Below are 18113 nucleotides of genomic sequence, written 5' to 3'. Positions count from 1 at the left end.
GGCACAGGAAAATGGCACGGGGGCATGGCTCAGCCTGGGGACACGGCACAGGGCAGGTGACACAAGGATGTGGTATGGGGACAGACACCAGGTGCCATCCAGGTGACACAGGGACATGACGTGGGGGCAGACAACCCTATGGGATTCCCCCTTTCCCCATCCCCATTGAGAAGACTCCGGTGCCAGAGGGGCCTGGATTGTCACCCCCACCCCCCCACCCCCGTCCCCATCCCTGTCCTTGTCCCCATGTGCCATTACCGTCAGATCGAAGGGCATCCCTGGCTTGAAGTACTTGGGGGTGTGGGTGAAGTGGATGGTGTATGGGGACGTCACGATGCTGATGCCGCTGCGCTGTGCCTCCACCATGTCACTGCCTACGGTGGCCATGGGGACAGCGACGTCACCCAGTGCCAGGACAAGGCTCCTGGCCCTGCATTGTCCCCCTGCCCAACTGTGGATAGCCCTGGCTGCTCCCATCTGCACCATCTTCATCCTCACCTTTCCTTATTTCTGCAGTCCCCAGCCCCGCGTGTCCTTGTCCCCATACCTCCCCGTCCTTGTTGTCCCCATCCAGACCCACATGTCCCTACTGGGCCCACCCTCTGTGTCCCCGACACGTATCCCCAAACCATCCCAATGCGTTGAGGACTGTGACACGAAGCCAGACACGTCCCTCTGTCCCCACATCCCCCCGCACACCTGACTCGGTGAGGACGGTGACGGTGACGTAGAGCGAGTGTCCCACCAGCTCCTGGAGGTTGGCAAAGCGCTGCCGCAGCATGGCCATGGGCAGCACGGCCTCTCCGTCCCCATCAGTCACCTGCAGCAGCACAGGGTCAGACGGACAGGGGGACAGCCACGGGGATGGGGACAGGGGATGGGGACAGGGGACAGGGCCACCTTGATGCGCTGCAGGGTCTGGGGGATGGTCTTTCTCTCGTCATCCACCATCACACCAAAGAGGGCGAAGGCTGTCCCCTGCAGATTCTTCCCATACAGGTACCTGGGGACACATCACTGCTGTCACATCGTGTCCCCATCTTTGCCTGTCCCCATATCTCCTGCATCAGCTGTCCCCATCGCATCCGTATCGCTGCCACCCAGTGTTCCCACATCGCACTCTCATGCAGCCCTGCCTCCCCACCACCCTGTGTCCTCATCATCCCAAATCCCACCACCCCATGCTCTCATCGCCCCGTATCCACACCACTCTAATCCCCATCACCCCATGTCTTCATCACCCCAAATTCCATCCACCTCCTGCCCTCATCTCTGTCGTCCCAAATCCCCACCACCCCATGCCCTCATCACCCCAAATTCCATCCACCCCCTGCCCTCATCTCTATCGTCCCAAATCCCCACCACCCCATGTCCTCATCACCCCAAATTCCCAAATTGCCCTTATCCCTACCAAATTGCCCTCATCCTCACCACCCCATGTCCTTATTGCCCTCATCCCCACCACCCCAAACCCCCACCACCCCAAGTCCTGAAGGCGATGACCCTCATCCTCACCACCCCATGTCCTCATTGCCCTCATCCCCATCACCCCAAACCCCCACCACCCCAATTCCTGAGGGTGATGACCCTCATCCCCACCACCCCATGTCCTCATTGCCCTCATCCCCATCACCCCAAACCCCCACCACCCCAAGTCCTGAAGGTGATGACCCTCATCCCCACCACCCCATGTCCTCATTGCCCCCATCACCCCAAACCCCCACCACCCCAAGTCCTGAGGGTGATGACCCTCATCCCCACCACCCTGTATCTTCATTGCCCCCATCACCCCAAACCCCCACCACCCCAAGTCCTGAAGGTGATGACCCTCATCCCCACCACCCCATGTCCTCATTGCCCTCAACCCATCACCCCAAACCCCCACCACCCCAAGTCCTGAGGGTGATAACCCTCATCCCCACCACCCCATGTCCTCATTGCCTTCATCCCCACCACCCCAAACCCCCACCACCCCAAGTCCCGAGGGTGATGACCCTCATCCCCACCACCCCATGTCCTCATTGCCCTCAACCCATCACCCCAAACCCCCACCACCCCAAGTCCTGAGGGTGATGACCCTCATCCCCACCACCCCATGTCCTCATTGCCCTCATCCCCATCACCCCAAACCCCCACCACCCCAAGTCCTGAGGGTGATAACCCTCATCCTCACCACCCTGTATCTTCATTGCCCCCATCACCCCAAACCCCCACCACCCCACGTCCTGAGGGTGATGACCCTCATCCCCACCACCCCATGTCCTCATTGCCCTCAACCCATCACCCCAAACCCCCACCACCCCAAGTCCTGAAGGTGATGACCCTCCTCCCCACCACCCTGTATCCTCATTGCCTCCATCACCCCAAACCCCCACCACCCCAAATCCTGAGGGTGATGACCCTCATCCCCACCACCCCACGTCCTCATTGCCCTCATCCCCATCACCCCATGTCCCCAGTCCCCCAGCTGTATCACACCCAGGTGGAATAGGACCATCCTTCCCCTCATGACCCCCCACCCTCAGTCTGACCCCAAAACAAATGGTTTTGGGAAGCCCACCCCACCTGGCTGTGATGGACACCCGGAAATCCTCCTGCCGGTCAATGTAGAGGAACTTCTCCTGTGGATCCAGGGTCACCTCAAAGCTTGGCAGCACTGTGGAGGAGACATTCCGTGGGTCCAGGATGGGGCACGAGGGATCAGTGGGTTTGGGATGGAGACCCCCCACCCCACCGTACCGTATTCCTTGACCTCAAATTGCGTGCTGAAGACCTGGTCCTGCGAGTCTTCAAATTTGGCCGTGATAGTCCACGTCCCCAGGCTGAAAAAGATGGGGATGGGGTGAGGGGACAGGGACAAGGACAGGGACAGGGTGTCCCATTCTGGGAGGTGACACCCACCTGACCACCTCCGGCAGGTTGTGGTTGATGGAGAAGATCCCATTCCTCTTGGGGGAGGACACGGGCACTTGCTTGATGATGACGTTATCGGGTGTCTGTGGGGAGGTAGGACAGTTGGGAAGGAGGGGACGGGTGGCACTGTCCCCATGTCACCACGTCCTCCTCGTGTCACCGGGTCACTCACCTTGACCTCCACGATCACCGTCTTCAGCAGAGGCTGCATGAAGGGGCTGAGGGCGAAGAGACGGCAGAGCACTGGGAGGGGACACAGGGGGACATGGTGGGGACACGGTGGGGACACGGTGGGGAAACCAAGGGGACATCAGGAGGAGATCCCAAAATGAATTCTGGACCCCAATAGAGGCCATAAAGAGGATGACCCCAGGTCTTGGACTCCAATATGTCCCCACGTAGGTGCTGGAACCCAATGGGGACATGATGGGAAGGTCCCCAAATGGGTCCTGGACCCCAATATTTCTGCATGTAGGTGCAGGACCTCAATGGGACATCAGTGAAAGATCCCAAAGTGAATTCTGGACCTCCATAGGGGGTACAGAGAGTATGACTCCAAACAGGTGCTGGACCCTAATGGGGACATCATAGGGGTGTCCCAAAATGGGTTCTGGAGCCCAATATGTCTCTATGTGAGCTCTTGACCCCAGTGGGGACATCATGGGAAGGTCCCCAAATGGGTCCTGGATCTCAATGGGAATCTCACGACGAGGTCCCAGAATGGATTCTGAACCCCAGTATATCCCAGCATGGGTGCTGGACCTCAATGGGGACGTCAACGGAAGACCCCAAAATGAATTCTGGACCTCCATAGGGGGTATAGATAAGATGATTCCAAACAGGTCCTGGAACCCAATGGGAACCTCGTGGGAAGGTCCCAGGATGGGTCCTGAGACCTGAAGAAGGGACACAAAAAGGACGGCCCCCAAATCCTAAGGCCAGCAGCCCAGGACTCACCGGTGGAGCTGGGGGTGTAGATGGGTTTGTCGGTCTGCAGGAAGATGTGGCCGCTCTGTAGGGACACCAGCAGCACCTTCTCCAGGGTCACCTGTCCCACCCGTGCCACCACCGAGACAAAGTGCTTCCCCACCACCTGTGGCAGCAGCTTGACCGGCACCTGTAGGGATGGGGGACATCGGGGGCACCCATGGTCAGGGGAGTGGGATGGGGACACTCTGATGTGACCACCCCCAAAGGCGCCAAGGACCCCAAAATACTGGCCCCAAAGACAACGAGGTGATTGTCCCCATGAGGACTGGGGTTACTGTTCTGTGACCAACCCTAAGGGCACCAACAGGACTGACCCCAAAACCCCAAGGGGACCAACCCCAAGGACACCAACAGGCCTGACCCCAAAGACCCCAAGGTGACCAACACTAAGGACACCAACAGGACTGACCCCAAAACCCTCAAGGTGACCAACCCTAAGGACACCAACAGGACTGTCCCCAAAGACCCTCGGTTGACCAACCCTAATAACACCAACAGCACTGACCCCAAAGACCCCAAAGACCAACCCTAATGACACCAACAGCACTGACCCCAAAGACCCCAAGGTGACCAACCCTAATGACACCAACAGGACTGACCCCAAAACCCTCAAGATGACCAACCCTAAGGACACCAACAGGACTGACCCCAAAGACCCTCGGTTGACCAACCCTAAGGACACCAACAGGACTGTCCCCAAAGACCCCAAGGTGACCAACCCTAATGACACCAACAGGACTGACCCCAAAGACCCCAAGGCGACCAACCCTAAGGACACCAACAGCACTGACCCCAAAGACCCCAAGGTGACCAACCCTAAGGACACCAACAGGACTGACCCCAAAGACCCTCGGTTGACCAACCCTAAGGACACCAACAGCACTGAGCCCAAAGACCCCAAGGTGACCAACCCTAATGACACCAACAGGACTGACCCCAAAACCCTCAAGGCAACCAACCCTAAGGACACCAACAGCACTGACCCCAAAGACCCCAAGGTGACCAACCCTAATAACACCAACAGGACTGACCACAAAGACCCCAAGGCAACCAACCCTAAGGACACCAACAGCACTGACCCCAAAGACCCCAAGGTGACCAACACTAAGGACACCAACAGCACTGACCCCAAAGACCCTCGGTTGACCAACCCTAATGACACCAACAAGAGTGTCCCCAAAGACCCCAAGGTGACCAACCCTAAGGACACCAACAGGACTGACCCCAAAGACCCTCGGTTGACCAACCCTAAGGACACCAACAGCACTGAGCCCAAAGACCCCAAGGTGACCAACCCTAATGACACCAACAGGACTGACCCCAAAACCCTCAAGGCAACCAACCCTAAGGACACCAACAGGACTGACCCCAAAGACCCCAAGGTGACCAACCCTAATAACACCAACAGGACTGACCCCAAAGACCCCAAGGCAACCAACCCTAAGGACACCAACAGGACTGACCCCAAAGACCCCAAGGCGACCAACCCTAAGGGCACCAACAGGACTGACCCCAAAGACTCCAAGGTGACCAACCCTAAGGACACCAACAGCACTGACCCCAAAGACCCCAAGGTGACCAACGCTAAGGACACCAACAGCACTGACCCCAAAGACCCTCGGTTGACCAACCCTAATGACACCAACAAGAGTGTCCCCAAAGACCCCAAGGTGACCAACCCTAAGGACACCAACAGGACTGACCCCAAAGACCCCAAGGCAACCAACCCTAAGGACACCAACAGCACTGACCCCAAAGACCCCAAGGTGACCAACACTAAGGACACCAACAGCACTGACCCCAAAGACCCTCGGTTGACCAACCCTAATGACACCAACAAGAGTGTCCCCAAAGACCCCAAGGTGACCAACCCTAAGGACACCAACAGGACTGACCCCAAAGACCCTCGGTTGACCAACCCTAAGGACACCAACAGCACTGAGCCCAAAGACCCCAAGGTGACCAACCCTAATGACACCAACAGGACTGACCCCAAAACCCTCAAGGCGACCAACCCTAAGGACACCAACAGGACTGACCCCAAAGACCCCAAGGCGACCAACCCTAATAACACCAACAGGACTGACCCCAAAGACCCCAAGGCAACCAACCCTAAGGACACCAACAGCACTGACCCCAAAGACCCCAAGGCGACCAACCCTAAGGACACCAACAGCACTGACCCCAAAGACCCCAAGGCGACCAACCCTAATGACACCAACAGGACTGACCAGAAAGACCAACCCTAAGGACACCAACAGGACTGACCCCAAAACCCCAAGGTGACCAACACTAAGGACACCAACAGCACTGACCCCAAAGACCCCAAGGCGACCAACCCTAATAACACCAACAGGACTGACCCCAAAGACCCCAAGGCAACCAACCCTAATGACACCAACAGGACTGACCCCAAAGACCCCAAGGCGACCAACCCTAATGACACCAACAGGACTGACCAGAAAGACCAACCCTAAGGACACCAACAGGACTGACCCCAAAACCCCAAGGTGACCAACACTAAGGACACCAACAGCACTGACCCCAAAGACCCTCGGTTGACCAACCCTAATGACACCAACAGCACTGTCCCCAAAGACCCCAAGGTGACCAACCCTAATGACACCAACAGGACTGACCCCAAAGACCCTCGGTTGACCAACCCCAAATACTCCATCACAGTTTTCCCCAAAGACCCAGGGATGACAGTCCCCAATCTCATGCTGAAAGTCCCCACGGTCCGACATCAGGGTCAGGTTTAGGGTTAGGGTTAAGGTTACGGTTAAGTTGTAGGTTAAGATTAATATCACGCTTAAGATTGGGATTAGAGCTGAGATCGGGGTTGGGGTTGGGTGACACCCATCGGGGCGGTGACACGGGGTGGGGACACACCTTGATGGTGGCGGTGGTCATCATCCCCTCTGCGGGGTTGAGCTGCTTGCGGATCTGGAAGAGGACTTTGCGCTTTTGGGGGAAATCCTGCACCAGGATGTTGGCCTCGGTGGGGGAGGACAAACCCGGAGCCTCCAGCACCACCTGCTCGTCCGTGTCCAACCTCAGCAGCGCCGGGGTCACCATGGTCACCCTATGGGGTCACTGCGTGTTATGGGGGAAAGAGTCCCTGCCCCAAATCTCCAACGGCAACACCCCCTTGATCTGCCCCAAAACGGCACCCCGACCCGGCCCCACACCTCCCTGAGGAACCTATAGCATCCCTGAGAGCCCTTCATGGGGCTATGGCAACCCAAATCCTACACTGCACCCCAATAACCCCAATTGTGGTCCTATAACCCCCACTGCAGCCCTACTGCACCCCCAGAGCACCCCATGACAGCCCTTAGACCCCTACAACCCCCACTGCAGCCCTATAACCTCCACTGCAGTCCTATAACCCCCAATGCAGCCCTATTCTACCCCAAAGCACCCCATGACAGCCCTTGTACCCCTATAAGCCCTATTGCAATCCTATAACCCCCACTACAACCCTTCTGCACCCCCAAAGCACTCCATGACATTCCTTGCACCCTATAGCACCCATTGCAGCCCTATAACTTCAACTGCAGCCCTATAACCCTGTTGCAGCCCTACTGCACCCTCAAAGCACACCATGACATCCCTTGTACCCCTATAACCCCATTGCAGCCCTATAACCCCCACTGCAGCCCTATAACCCCCACGGCAGCCCTGTAAATCCCACTGCAGCCCTTTGACCCTTGTTGCACCCCATGACCCCATTGCACCCCCCCTCTAACTCCCCTTATACCCCATAGGCATCATTGAAACCCTATGAATCTCTTTGTAACCCCTATAACCTCCATCACAGCCCCATAACCCCCACTGCACCCCTGCACCCTATAAATCCCATTGCCCTATATCTACCCCTGGGGTGGGAGTGGGGTCCCAGAAAGTGCATGAGGGGGGTGGCCATATGGGGTTGGGGGAATGGGGGTGGTTCAGTGGGGAAAGGGGTTCCATGTGTGGAAGATCCCATGGCTGTGGGGGTCCTATGGGGTGAGGGGTCCCAGGATGGGTGTCCTATGGGGTGAGGGTGCCCCACGGGTAGGAGGGGCCTCATGGATAAGGGGATCCTATGGGGTGAGGGTCATGTGGATAAGGGGGTTCCTATGAGTGGGGTGGGGGTTCAGTGGGGTAAGGGGTTTCATGTGTGGAAGATCCCATGGGTGTGGGGTTTCTATGGGGTGAGGGGTCCCAGGATGGGGATCCTATGGGTAGGAGGAATCTGATGAATAAGGGGATCCTATGGGGTGAGGGTCATGTGGGTAAGGGTGGGGGTTCAGTGGGGTAAAGGGGTTCCATGTGTGGAAGATCCCATGGGTGTGGGGGTCCTATGGGGTGAGGGGTCCCAGGATGGGTGTCCTATGGGGTGAGGGTGCCCCACGGGTAGGAGGGGCCTCATGGATAAGGGGATCCTATGGGGTGAGGGTCATGTGGGTCCTATGGGGTGTCCTATGAGTGGGGTGGGGGTTCAGTGGGGTAAGGGGTTTCGTGTGTGGAAGATCCCATGGGTGTGGGGGTCCTATGGGGTGAGGGATCCCAGGATGGGGGTCCTATGGGGTGAGGGTGCCCCATGGGTAGGAGGGGTCAGATGGATAAGGGGATCCTATGGGGTGAGGGTCATGTGGGTAGGGGGTTCCTATGAGTGGGGGGGGGGGTCTTATGGACAGAGGGGTCTCGTGAACAGGGGCAACGTGAAGTGGGTCCTAAGGGGGAGGGTCTCCCCTTAGGTGTGGGTTCCCATAGGTGTGGGTCCCCATGGGTGCATGAGGGGTCCCAGGATGGGGGTCCTATGAGTTTGGGAGATGCAGAGACAAGGGGGTCCCAATGGCGGGAGGGGGGGGGGAGGGGGATCCCACGAGTGGGGGTCCCGTGGGTGGGGGTATAACTCACATCTGTGCAGGTGTGGGGACCACGTGCAGCAGCAGAACGCCGAGCAGGAGGGGCAGCAGCAGCAGCCCCATGGCTGAGAGGGGATGGGGTGAGAGGGAAACGGGTTTGGGGGGGGGTTGGGGTGGGGGGTGTCCCTTTATAGCAGCGGTGCTGGTTAATGGGTAACCCAGACCCAGATCTATGGGGGCAGTGACGTCAGCGAGAGTCACCCCACACCGGCACCCCTGACAGCGGGGTCAACCGTGGGATAAAGGGGGCTGGGGTCAAGCTGTGGGGCTGAGAGGTGGGGTTGTGGGTGAGGGAACCCCATAAGGGCTGATATTAGGGAAGGATCCCCATCCCCACCCCCCTTAACCCCCCCCTCCCCCCATCCTCCTTGCTTTGGAGTTAGGGAGGAGCTGACCGGACGTGTGGGGCCTTCCTCATTTCGGGGAAGGCAGCTGGCGGGGGGCCACATTGCAACACTGCTGGGAGGGGGGGGGAGGGGGCAGAGGGGAGGGGGGGGGGGATGTGGGGCACTGCTGGCACCTCTTGGGATGTTGGGGGTGGGGGACGTCGGGGCACCGTTCCTGGGTCCCCCATAAAGCAGGATGGGTCGCCGTCCCCATAAATCTGGGTCGGCTCTGGGTCACTGTGGCATCGTCCCCAAATATCTGTGTCCCTTGTGGGCCACGTCTCTGGATCATAGGGTCCCCTATGTGACAATCCCAATAGGGTCCCCACGGCACCAGGATGGGTCGCTGTGCCGGGACATTGGGTTCCTGGGTCACCATTCCCGGACATTTGGGTTCATCCTGGGGATGGGTTCCTGTCCCCAAAAAGCTGTGTCCCCCTGTGGGTCACCCACTGTCCCCAGATTCCTCTATCCCAAACAATCAGGGTGAGATCCCATATCCGGACACCTTGATCCTAAAAGACTGGGATGGATCACCTCGATCCAGAAAGAGCAGGATTGGTCCCTATATCCAGACACTTCCATCCCAATGGACCAGGGTGGGTCCCCATATCCAACACCTCGATCCCAATGGACCAGAATGAGTTCCTATATCTGGATACCCCAATCCCAAAAAAACAGGATGAATCACCTCGATCCCAGTGGACCAGGGTGGGTCCCCATGTCCAACACCTTGATCCCAAAGGACCAGGGTAGGTCCCTATATCCAACACCAGGATGGACTGCATCAATCCCAAAGGATTAGAGTGGGACCCCATATCCAGACACTTCCATCACAAAGGATCAGGATGGGTCCCCATATCCAACACCTTGATCCCAATGGACCAGAATGAGTCTGGACACCCCAATCCCAAAAAAGTAGGATGGATCACCTCGATCCCAGTGGACCAGAATGAGTTCCTATATCTGGACACCCCAATCCCAAAAAAACAGGATGGATCACCTCAATCCCAAAGGACCAGGATGGGTCCCTATATCCAACACCAGGATGGATCGCCTCAATCCCAAAGGATTAGAGTGGGACCCCGTATCTGGACACCTCAATCCCAATGGACCAGAATGAATTCCTATATCTGGACACTCCAATCCCAAAAAAACAGGATTGATCACCTCAATCCCAAAGGACCAGGATGGGTCCCTATATCCAACACTAGGATGGATCACCTCAATCCCAAAGGATTAGAGTGGGATCCCATATCTGGACACCTCAATCCCAAAGGACCAGGGTAGATCCCATATCCAACACCTCGATCCCAATGGACCAGGATGGGTCCCCATATCCAACACCTCGATCCCAATGGACCAGGATGGGTCCCCATATCCAACACCTCGATCCCAAAGGACCAGGGTACGTCTCTATATCCAACACCAGGATGGATTGCCTCAATCCCAAAGGATTAGAGTGGGACCCCATATCCAGACACCTCGATCCCAATGGACCAGAATGAATTCCTATATCTGGACACTCCAATCCCATAAAATCAGGATGGATCACCTCGATCCCAGTGGACCAGAATGAGTTCCTATATCTGGACACTCCAATCCCAAAAAAACAGGATTGATCACCTCAATCCCAAAGGACCAGGATGGGTCCCTATATCCAACACTAGGATGGATCACCTCAATCCCAAAGGATTAGAGTGGGATCCCATATCTGGACACCTCAATCCCAAAGGACCAGGGTAGATCCCATATCCAACACCTCGATCCCAATGGACCAGGATGGGTCCCCATATCCAACACCTCGATCCCAAAGGACCAGGGTACGTCTCTATATCCAACACCAGGATGGACTGCATCAATCCCAAAAGATTAGAGTGGGATCCCATATCCAGACACCTCGATCCCAATGGACCAGAATGAATTCCTATATCTGGACACTCCAATCCCATAAAATCAGGATGGATCACCTCGATCCCAATGGACCGGAATGTGTCCTCCTTACCTCCATGCCTGACTCCCCATAACCCAGGACCCATCACCGCCCTATAGCTCTCCACCCCCCATAACCCCTCCTCTCTCCCCACCCCCAGCAACGCTGGCGGGGCCCCACAGAGGCCCCAGTGATGTCGCTTCCTCCCCACCCGCATCCCCCACATCCGGGCGCCCGTTCCCATCGTCCCCTGCAATCTGTGGGGCGCAGGCGCAACACCGTTCACACCGCTTCCGGACCCCAAAGATCCCAGGTCCATCCCGGGCCCTGTGCCCACGGATTTCCCCCCCCCCCCCCCCCCCACGGCCCTGGGGGGTCCACGAGACCACCGGGTCCTCCCCAAAGGTGGGTGTGGGGTGGGGAGGAACGCATCGCGGTCGGTTCCTATCCGGATCTGGTGGTGGTGGTTGTGGGAAGGGGAAGGTCGTGGTTGGTCCTTCCCACGGCCGCGGGGACTCAGCACCGTTGTCCTGTGGGGAGGAAGGACCCCTTCTGGGTTATCTCCAGAAGGGATCCTACCCCGATCCTACATCCATCGGATCCGTCCAGAGTGATCCCAGCAGGATCCCAGCTCCATCGGCTCCATCCAGAGTGATCCCACCACGATCCTACATCCATCAGCTCCATCCACAGTGATCCCAGCAGGATCCTACATCCATCGGATCCATCCAGAGTGATCCCACTACAATCCTACATCCATCAGCTCCGTCCAGAGTGATCCCAGCAGGATCCCAGCTCCATCGGCTCCATCCAGAATTGACCCCACCACGATCCTACATCCATCGGATCCGTCCAGAGTGATCCCAGCAGGACACCAACTCCATTGGCTCCATCCAGAGTGATCCCACCACGATCCTACATCCATCAGCTCCATCCACAGTGATCCCACTACAATCCTACATCCATCAGATCCGTCCAGAGTGATCCCAGCAGGACCCCAACTCCATAGGCTCCATCCAGAATTGACCCCACCACGATCCTACATCCATCGGATCCGTCCAGAGTGATCCCAGCAGGATCCCAGCTCCATCGACTCCATCCAGACTGACCCCACCCCAATCCTACATCCATCAGCTCCATCCAGACTGGTCCCAGCAGGATCCCAACTCCATTGTTGAGTGATCCCACCACGATCCTACATCCATTGGCTCCATTGAGACTGATCCCACCACAATCCTACATCCATCGGATCCGTCCAGAGCGATCCTAGCAGGACCCCATCTCCATCAACTCCATCCAGAGTGATCCCATCACGATCCTACATCCATCAGCTCCATCCAGAGTGATCCCAACAGGACCCCATCTCCATCAACTCCTTCCAGAATTGATCCCACTACGATCCTACATCCATCGGATTCATCCAGAGCGATCCCAGCAGGACCCCATTCCATCAACTCCATCCAGAGTGATCCCACCACGATCCTACATCCATCGCCTCCATCAGTTTGGGATCCCACCACGATCCCATCTCCATCAGCTCCTCCCAGCTGTGATCCCACCACGATCCCATACCCTACATCGCCTTCTGGAAGTGATCCAGACTCCATCCTATATCCAACAGAACGTTCCAGAAAGTGACCTCAACAGTATGTCCATCGGATCCTTCAAGAAGTGACCTACCAGGATCCCTTCTCCATCCACCCTTTCCAGATGTGACCCCACCGGGACCCCATCTCCATCATCTCCTTCCTGAAGTGATCCCACCACGACCCTTTATCCATCTTTTCTTCCGGAAGTTATCCACCAGGACCCCATATCCACCACCTCCTTCCCAAAAGTGACCCACCAGGATCCCATCTCCATCAGCTCTTTCCGTCTGTGACCCCACCACGGCCCCATATCCATCGTCTCCTTCCAGAAGTGACCCCCACCAGGACCCTACAACCACTCCTCCTCCCCAGAGGGACCCACCAGGGCCTCATCTCCATCGTCTCCTTCTAGAAGTGATCCACAACAACCCCATATCCATCTTTTCTTCTGGCAGTGATCCACAAGGACCCCATATCCACCTCATCCTTCAAGAAGTGACCCCACCAGGACCTCAAACCCACCTCATCCTTCAAGAAGTGACCTACCAGGACCCCATATCCACCTCATCATTCCAGAAGTGATCCATCAGGACCCCATATCCACCACATCCTTCCAGAAGTGACCCATCAGGACCCCATATCCACCACATCCTTCCAGAAGTGATCCATCAGGACCCTATATCCACCACATCCTTCCAGAAGTGATCCATCAGGACCCCATATCCACCACATCCTTCCATCTGTGACCCCACCAGGACCTCAAACCCACCACATCCTTCAAGAAGTGACCCATCAGGACCCCATATCCACCACATCCTTCAAGAAGTGACCCCACCAGGACCCCATATCCACCACATCCTTCAAGAAGTGACCTACCAGGACCCTATATCCACCACATCCTTCCAGAAGTGACCCATCAGGACCCCGTATCCACCACATCCTTCCATCTGTGACCCCACCAGGACCCCAAACCCACCACATCCTTCAAGAAGTGACCCATCAGGACCTCAAACCCACCACATCCTTCCATCTGTGACCCCACCAGGACCCCATATCCACCACATCCTTCCAGAAGTGACCCATCAGGACCCCGTATCCGGCAGTTCCTTCCATCACTGACCCCACCAAGACCCCACACCCACCTTTCTCTTCCCCAAAACGACCCCCCCCCAGCTGTCCCCATGGAGGTTTGGAGGCAGTGTGCCCATTGGTTGGTGGCAGCACGGGTTCTCCCGGCGGGTCACCGTGCCAGCAGCCCCACGGGACAAGTTTGGGACCTGGCACAGGCGTTGAGGGATGGGGTTCTCCTCTGTCACCTCCTCAACGCCCTCCTGCCCAACGCCGTGCCCCCCCGGGACATCTGTCCCCGTCCCCAAATGTCACAGGTGAATAACTAATGGGGGGGGTGGAATAAGGGTAGAGCTGCCCCCAGGGAAGCTGGGGGGAGGGAGGAGGGTGTAAATGAGATAATAGTTGCCCCGGGCAGGGGTAAATGGAGGACTGGGAGGGGTATTTGGGGATGTTGTTGCCCCTGGGAGGGGTAAGTGGGGAGGTAGATGCCCCAGGGAGGGGGGATTGGGGTGACAGCGACTGTCAGGGGGTCAGGACTGAGAGGGGGTCTTGGAGGGCACTGGTGACAGGGCTGGTGTGAATGGAGGTGACGGTGACGGCGGTGGGGTGGTGGTGACGGTGACAGTGATGGTGGAGGATGGTGACAGATTGATGCTGATGGTGACAGTGGCCACTGGGGTGACAGTGATCGTTGGGGTGACAATGATCACTGGGGTGACAATGGCTGTTGAGGTGACAATGACTACTGGGTTGACACTGGCTGTTGGGGTCACAGGGACCATTGGGGTGACATTGGCTGTTGGGGTGACAATGACCATTGAAGTGACGTTGAATGTAGGGGTGAAAACAACCACTGGGGTGACAACTGTTAGGGTGACAACGACCATTGGGTTGACGTTGACTGTTGGGGTGACAACTGTTGGGGTGACAATGGCCATTGAGGTGACATTGAATGTTGGGGTGAAAACAATCATTAGGGTGACAACTGTTGGGGTGACAATGACCACTGAGTTGATGTTAACTGTTGGGGTGACAACAACCATTGGGGTGACATCAACTGTTGGGGTGAAATTGTTGGGATGACAATGACCATTGGGTGACAATAACTGTTGGGGTGACAATGACCATCAGGTTGACAATTAATCTTGGGGTGAAAACAATCACTAGGGTGACAACTGTTGGGGTGACAATGACCACTGAGTTGATGTTAACTGTTGGGGTGACAACAACCATTGGGGTGACATCGACTGTTGGGGTGACAACTGTTGGGGTGACAATGACCATTGGGTGACAATAGCTGTTGGGGTGACAATGACCATCAGGTTGACAACTAGTGTTGGGGCGAAAACAATCATTAGGGTGACAACTGTTGGGGTGACAATGGCCACTGGGTTGACGTTGACTCTTGGGGTGACAACAACCATTGGGTGACATCAACTGTTGGGGTGAAATTGTTGGGATGACAATGACCATTGGGTGACAATAACTGTTGGGGTGACAATGACCATCAGGTTGACAATTAATCTTGGGGTGAAAACAATCATTAGGGTGACAACTGTTGGGGTGACAATGACCACTGGGTTGACGTTGACTCTTGGGGTGACAATGACTGTTGGGGTGACAATTGTTGGGGTGACAATGACCGTTGGGGTGACAGTCAGAGCGGGTACAAGCGGTGACGATGATGATGGAGTTGACGATGATGATGGTGATGGAGGGGACAGCCACGGCGGGAGCTGGGAGCGGAGGTGACAGATGGGGTGTTGGTGTGACGGTGACAGCGGGGTGTTGTTGGTGACGGTGACATCTACCACCGCAGTTCCTGTGCCTGAGAAACATCCGCACTTTCCTGACCGCCTGCGCCGACAAATTCGGGCTCCCCAAACATCGCCTCTTCGGGGCCTTCGACCTCTTCGACGTTCAGGATTTTGGGAAGGTGGGACACGGGGGTTGGGGACAGGTTTTGGGGACAGCCTGGGGTCCTGGTCACCCCCTCCTGGTGACACGTTTCTGTCCTCAGGTGATTGACACCTTGTCCACGCTGTCCTGGACACCCATCGCACAGAGCAAAGGCTTCACGTGAGTCCCGTTCGTGTCCCCATATCCATGGGTCCCACGTCCCCATAACCATAGGATTCATGTCCCCATAACCATGGGTCCCATGTCCCCATACCCATGGGTCCCATGTCCCCATAACCATAGAACCCATGTCCCCATATCCATGGATCCCATGTCCCCAACCCCATAGAACCCATGTCCCCATATCCATGGATCCCACGTCCCCATACCCATGGGTCCCATGTCCCCATACCCATGGGTCCCATGTCCCCATATCCATGGATCCCACGTCCCCATATCCATGGATCCCATGTCCCCAACCCCATAGGACCTATGTCCCCATATCCATGGGTCCCATGTCCCCATACCCATGGATCCCATGTCCCCATAACCATAGAACCCACGTCCCCAACCCCATAGGACCCATGTCCCCATATCCATGGATCCCACGTCCCCGTATCCATGGGTCCCATGTCCCCATACCCATAGGACCTGTGTCCCCATAACCATAAGACCCATGTCCCCATATCCATGGATCCCATGTCCCCATACCAATGAGTCCCATGACCCCAACCCTATGTACCCATGTCCCCAACCCCATAGGGTCTGTGGCCCCCAGCTCTATGGGACTCAGGTTTCCCAGTTTCATGGGATCTAGGTCCTAAACCCTATAGGTCCCATGTCCCCAACCCCGTGGACCCATGTCCCCAACCCCATAGGACCCAGAACCTCAACCCCATGGGATCTAGGTCCTCAATCCTATTAGTCCCGTGTCCCCAACCCCGTGGGTCCCAGATCCCATCACCCCATGGGTCTCATGTCCCCAACCCCGTAGGGCCCAGAACCTCAATCCCATGGGATCTAGGTCCTCAACCCTATTGATCCCATGACCACAGCCCCATGGGCCCCAGATCCCACCACCCCATGGGTCCCATGTCCCCAGCCCCATAGGGTCAGTGACGCCCAACCCCGTAGGACCCAGAACCTCAATCCCATGGGATCTAGGTCCTCAACCCTATTGATCCCATGTCCCCAACCCCATGGATCCCAGATCCCACCACCCCATGGGTCCCACATCCCCAGCCCCATAGGGCCCAGAACCTCAACCCCATGGGATCTACGTCCTCAATCCTATTAGTCCTGTGTCCTCAACCCTATTGATCCCATGTCCCCAACCCCATGGATCCCAGATCCCACCACCCCATGGGTCCCACGTTCCCAACCCCATAGGGTCAGTGACGCCCAACCCCGTAGGGCCCAGAACCTCAATCCCATGGGATCTAGATCCTCAACCCTATTGATCCCATGTCCCCAACCCCATGGATCCCAGATCCCACCACCCCATGGGTCCCACGTCCCCAACCCCATAGGGTCAGTGACGCCCAACCCCATAGGGCCCAGAACCTCAACCCCATGGGATCTAGGTCCTCAATCCTATTAGTCCTGTGTCCCCAACCCTATTGATCCCATGTCCCCAACCCCATGGGCCCCAGATCCCACCACCCCATGAGTCCCACGTCCCCATCCCCATAGGGTCAGTGACGCCCAACCCCGTAGGGCCCAGAACCTCAACCCCATGGGATCTAGGTCCTCAATCCTATTGATCCCATGTCCCCAACCCCATGGACCGCAGATTCCACCACCCCATGGGTCCCACATCCCCAGCCCCATAGGGCCCAGAACCTCAACCCCATGGGATCTACGTCCTCAATCCTATTAGTCCTGTGTCCCCAACCCTATTGATCCCATGTCCCCAACCCCATGGATCCCAGATCCCACCACCCCATGGGTCCCACGTCCCCAACCCCAAAGGGTCAGTGACGCCCAACCCCGTAGGACCCAGAACCTCAACCCCATGGGATCTACGTCCTCAATCCTATTAGTCCTGTGTCCCCAACCCTATTGATCCCATGTCCCCAACCCCATGGATCCCAGATCCCACCACCCCATGGGTCCCACATCCCCAGCCCCATAGGGCCCAGAACCTCAACCCCATGGGATCTACGTCCTCAATCCTATTAGTCCTGTGTCCCCAACCCTATTGATCCCATGTCCCCAACCCCATGGATCCCAGATCCCACCACCCCATGGGTCCCACGTCCCCAACCCCAAAGGGTCAGTGACGCCCAACCCCGTAGGACCCAGAACCTCAACCCCATGGGATCTACGTCCTCAATCCTATTAGTCCTGTGTCCCCAACCCTATTGATCCCATGTCCCCAACCCCATGGGCCCCAGATCCCACCACCCCATGAGTC

General features: G+C 56.9%; 2 protein-coding genes across 2 annotated transcripts in view; one reads left to right on the top strand and one right to left on the bottom strand.

Moving 5' to 3' along the window:
• C3 (complement C3) overlaps positions 1–8950 on the bottom strand; it is a 33985-nt gene extending 25035 nt beyond the window's left edge. The window contains exons 1-10 of the mRNA XM_090128576.1: positions 8812–8950; positions 6796–6988; positions 3871–4030; positions 3086–3156; positions 2902–2996; positions 2740–2822; positions 2566–2656; positions 901–1003; positions 700–820; positions 259–374 (exon numbers count right to left, since the gene is read on the bottom strand). Coding sequence (XP_089984702.1) covers positions 259–374; positions 700–820; positions 901–1003; positions 2566–2656; positions 2740–2822; positions 2902–2996; positions 3086–3156; positions 3871–4030; positions 6796–6988; positions 8812–8882 — 1104 coding nt within the window. The 5' untranslated portion in view covers positions 8883–8950. The remainder of the gene's footprint in view (positions 1–258; positions 375–699; positions 821–900; positions 1004–2565; positions 2657–2739; positions 2823–2901; positions 2997–3085; positions 3157–3870; positions 4031–6795; positions 6989–8811) is intronic.
• A 2461-nt stretch (positions 8951–11411) lies between these two features.
• Positions 11412–18113, top strand: part of VAV1 (vav guanine nucleotide exchange factor 1) — a 33729-nt gene continuing 27027 nt past the window's right edge. The window contains exons 1-3 of the mRNA XM_090128821.1: positions 11412–14112; positions 15618–15734; positions 15819–15877. Coding sequence (XP_089984947.1) covers positions 13909–14112; positions 15618–15734; positions 15819–15877 — 380 coding nt within the window. The 5' untranslated portion in view covers positions 11412–13908. The remainder of the gene's footprint in view (positions 14113–15617; positions 15735–15818; positions 15878–18113) is intronic.

Source organism: Phasianus colchicus, chromosome 34 (assembly GCF_987193195.1).
Source record: "Phasianus colchicus chromosome 34, bPhaCol1.hap1.1, whole genome shotgun sequence".
In the NCBI taxonomy this organism is placed as follows: Eukaryota; Metazoa; Chordata; class Aves; order Galliformes; family Phasianidae; genus Phasianus; species Phasianus colchicus.
Note: the sequence above shows the minus strand (reverse complement) of the source record. Positions and strands in the feature narration are given on the sequence as shown.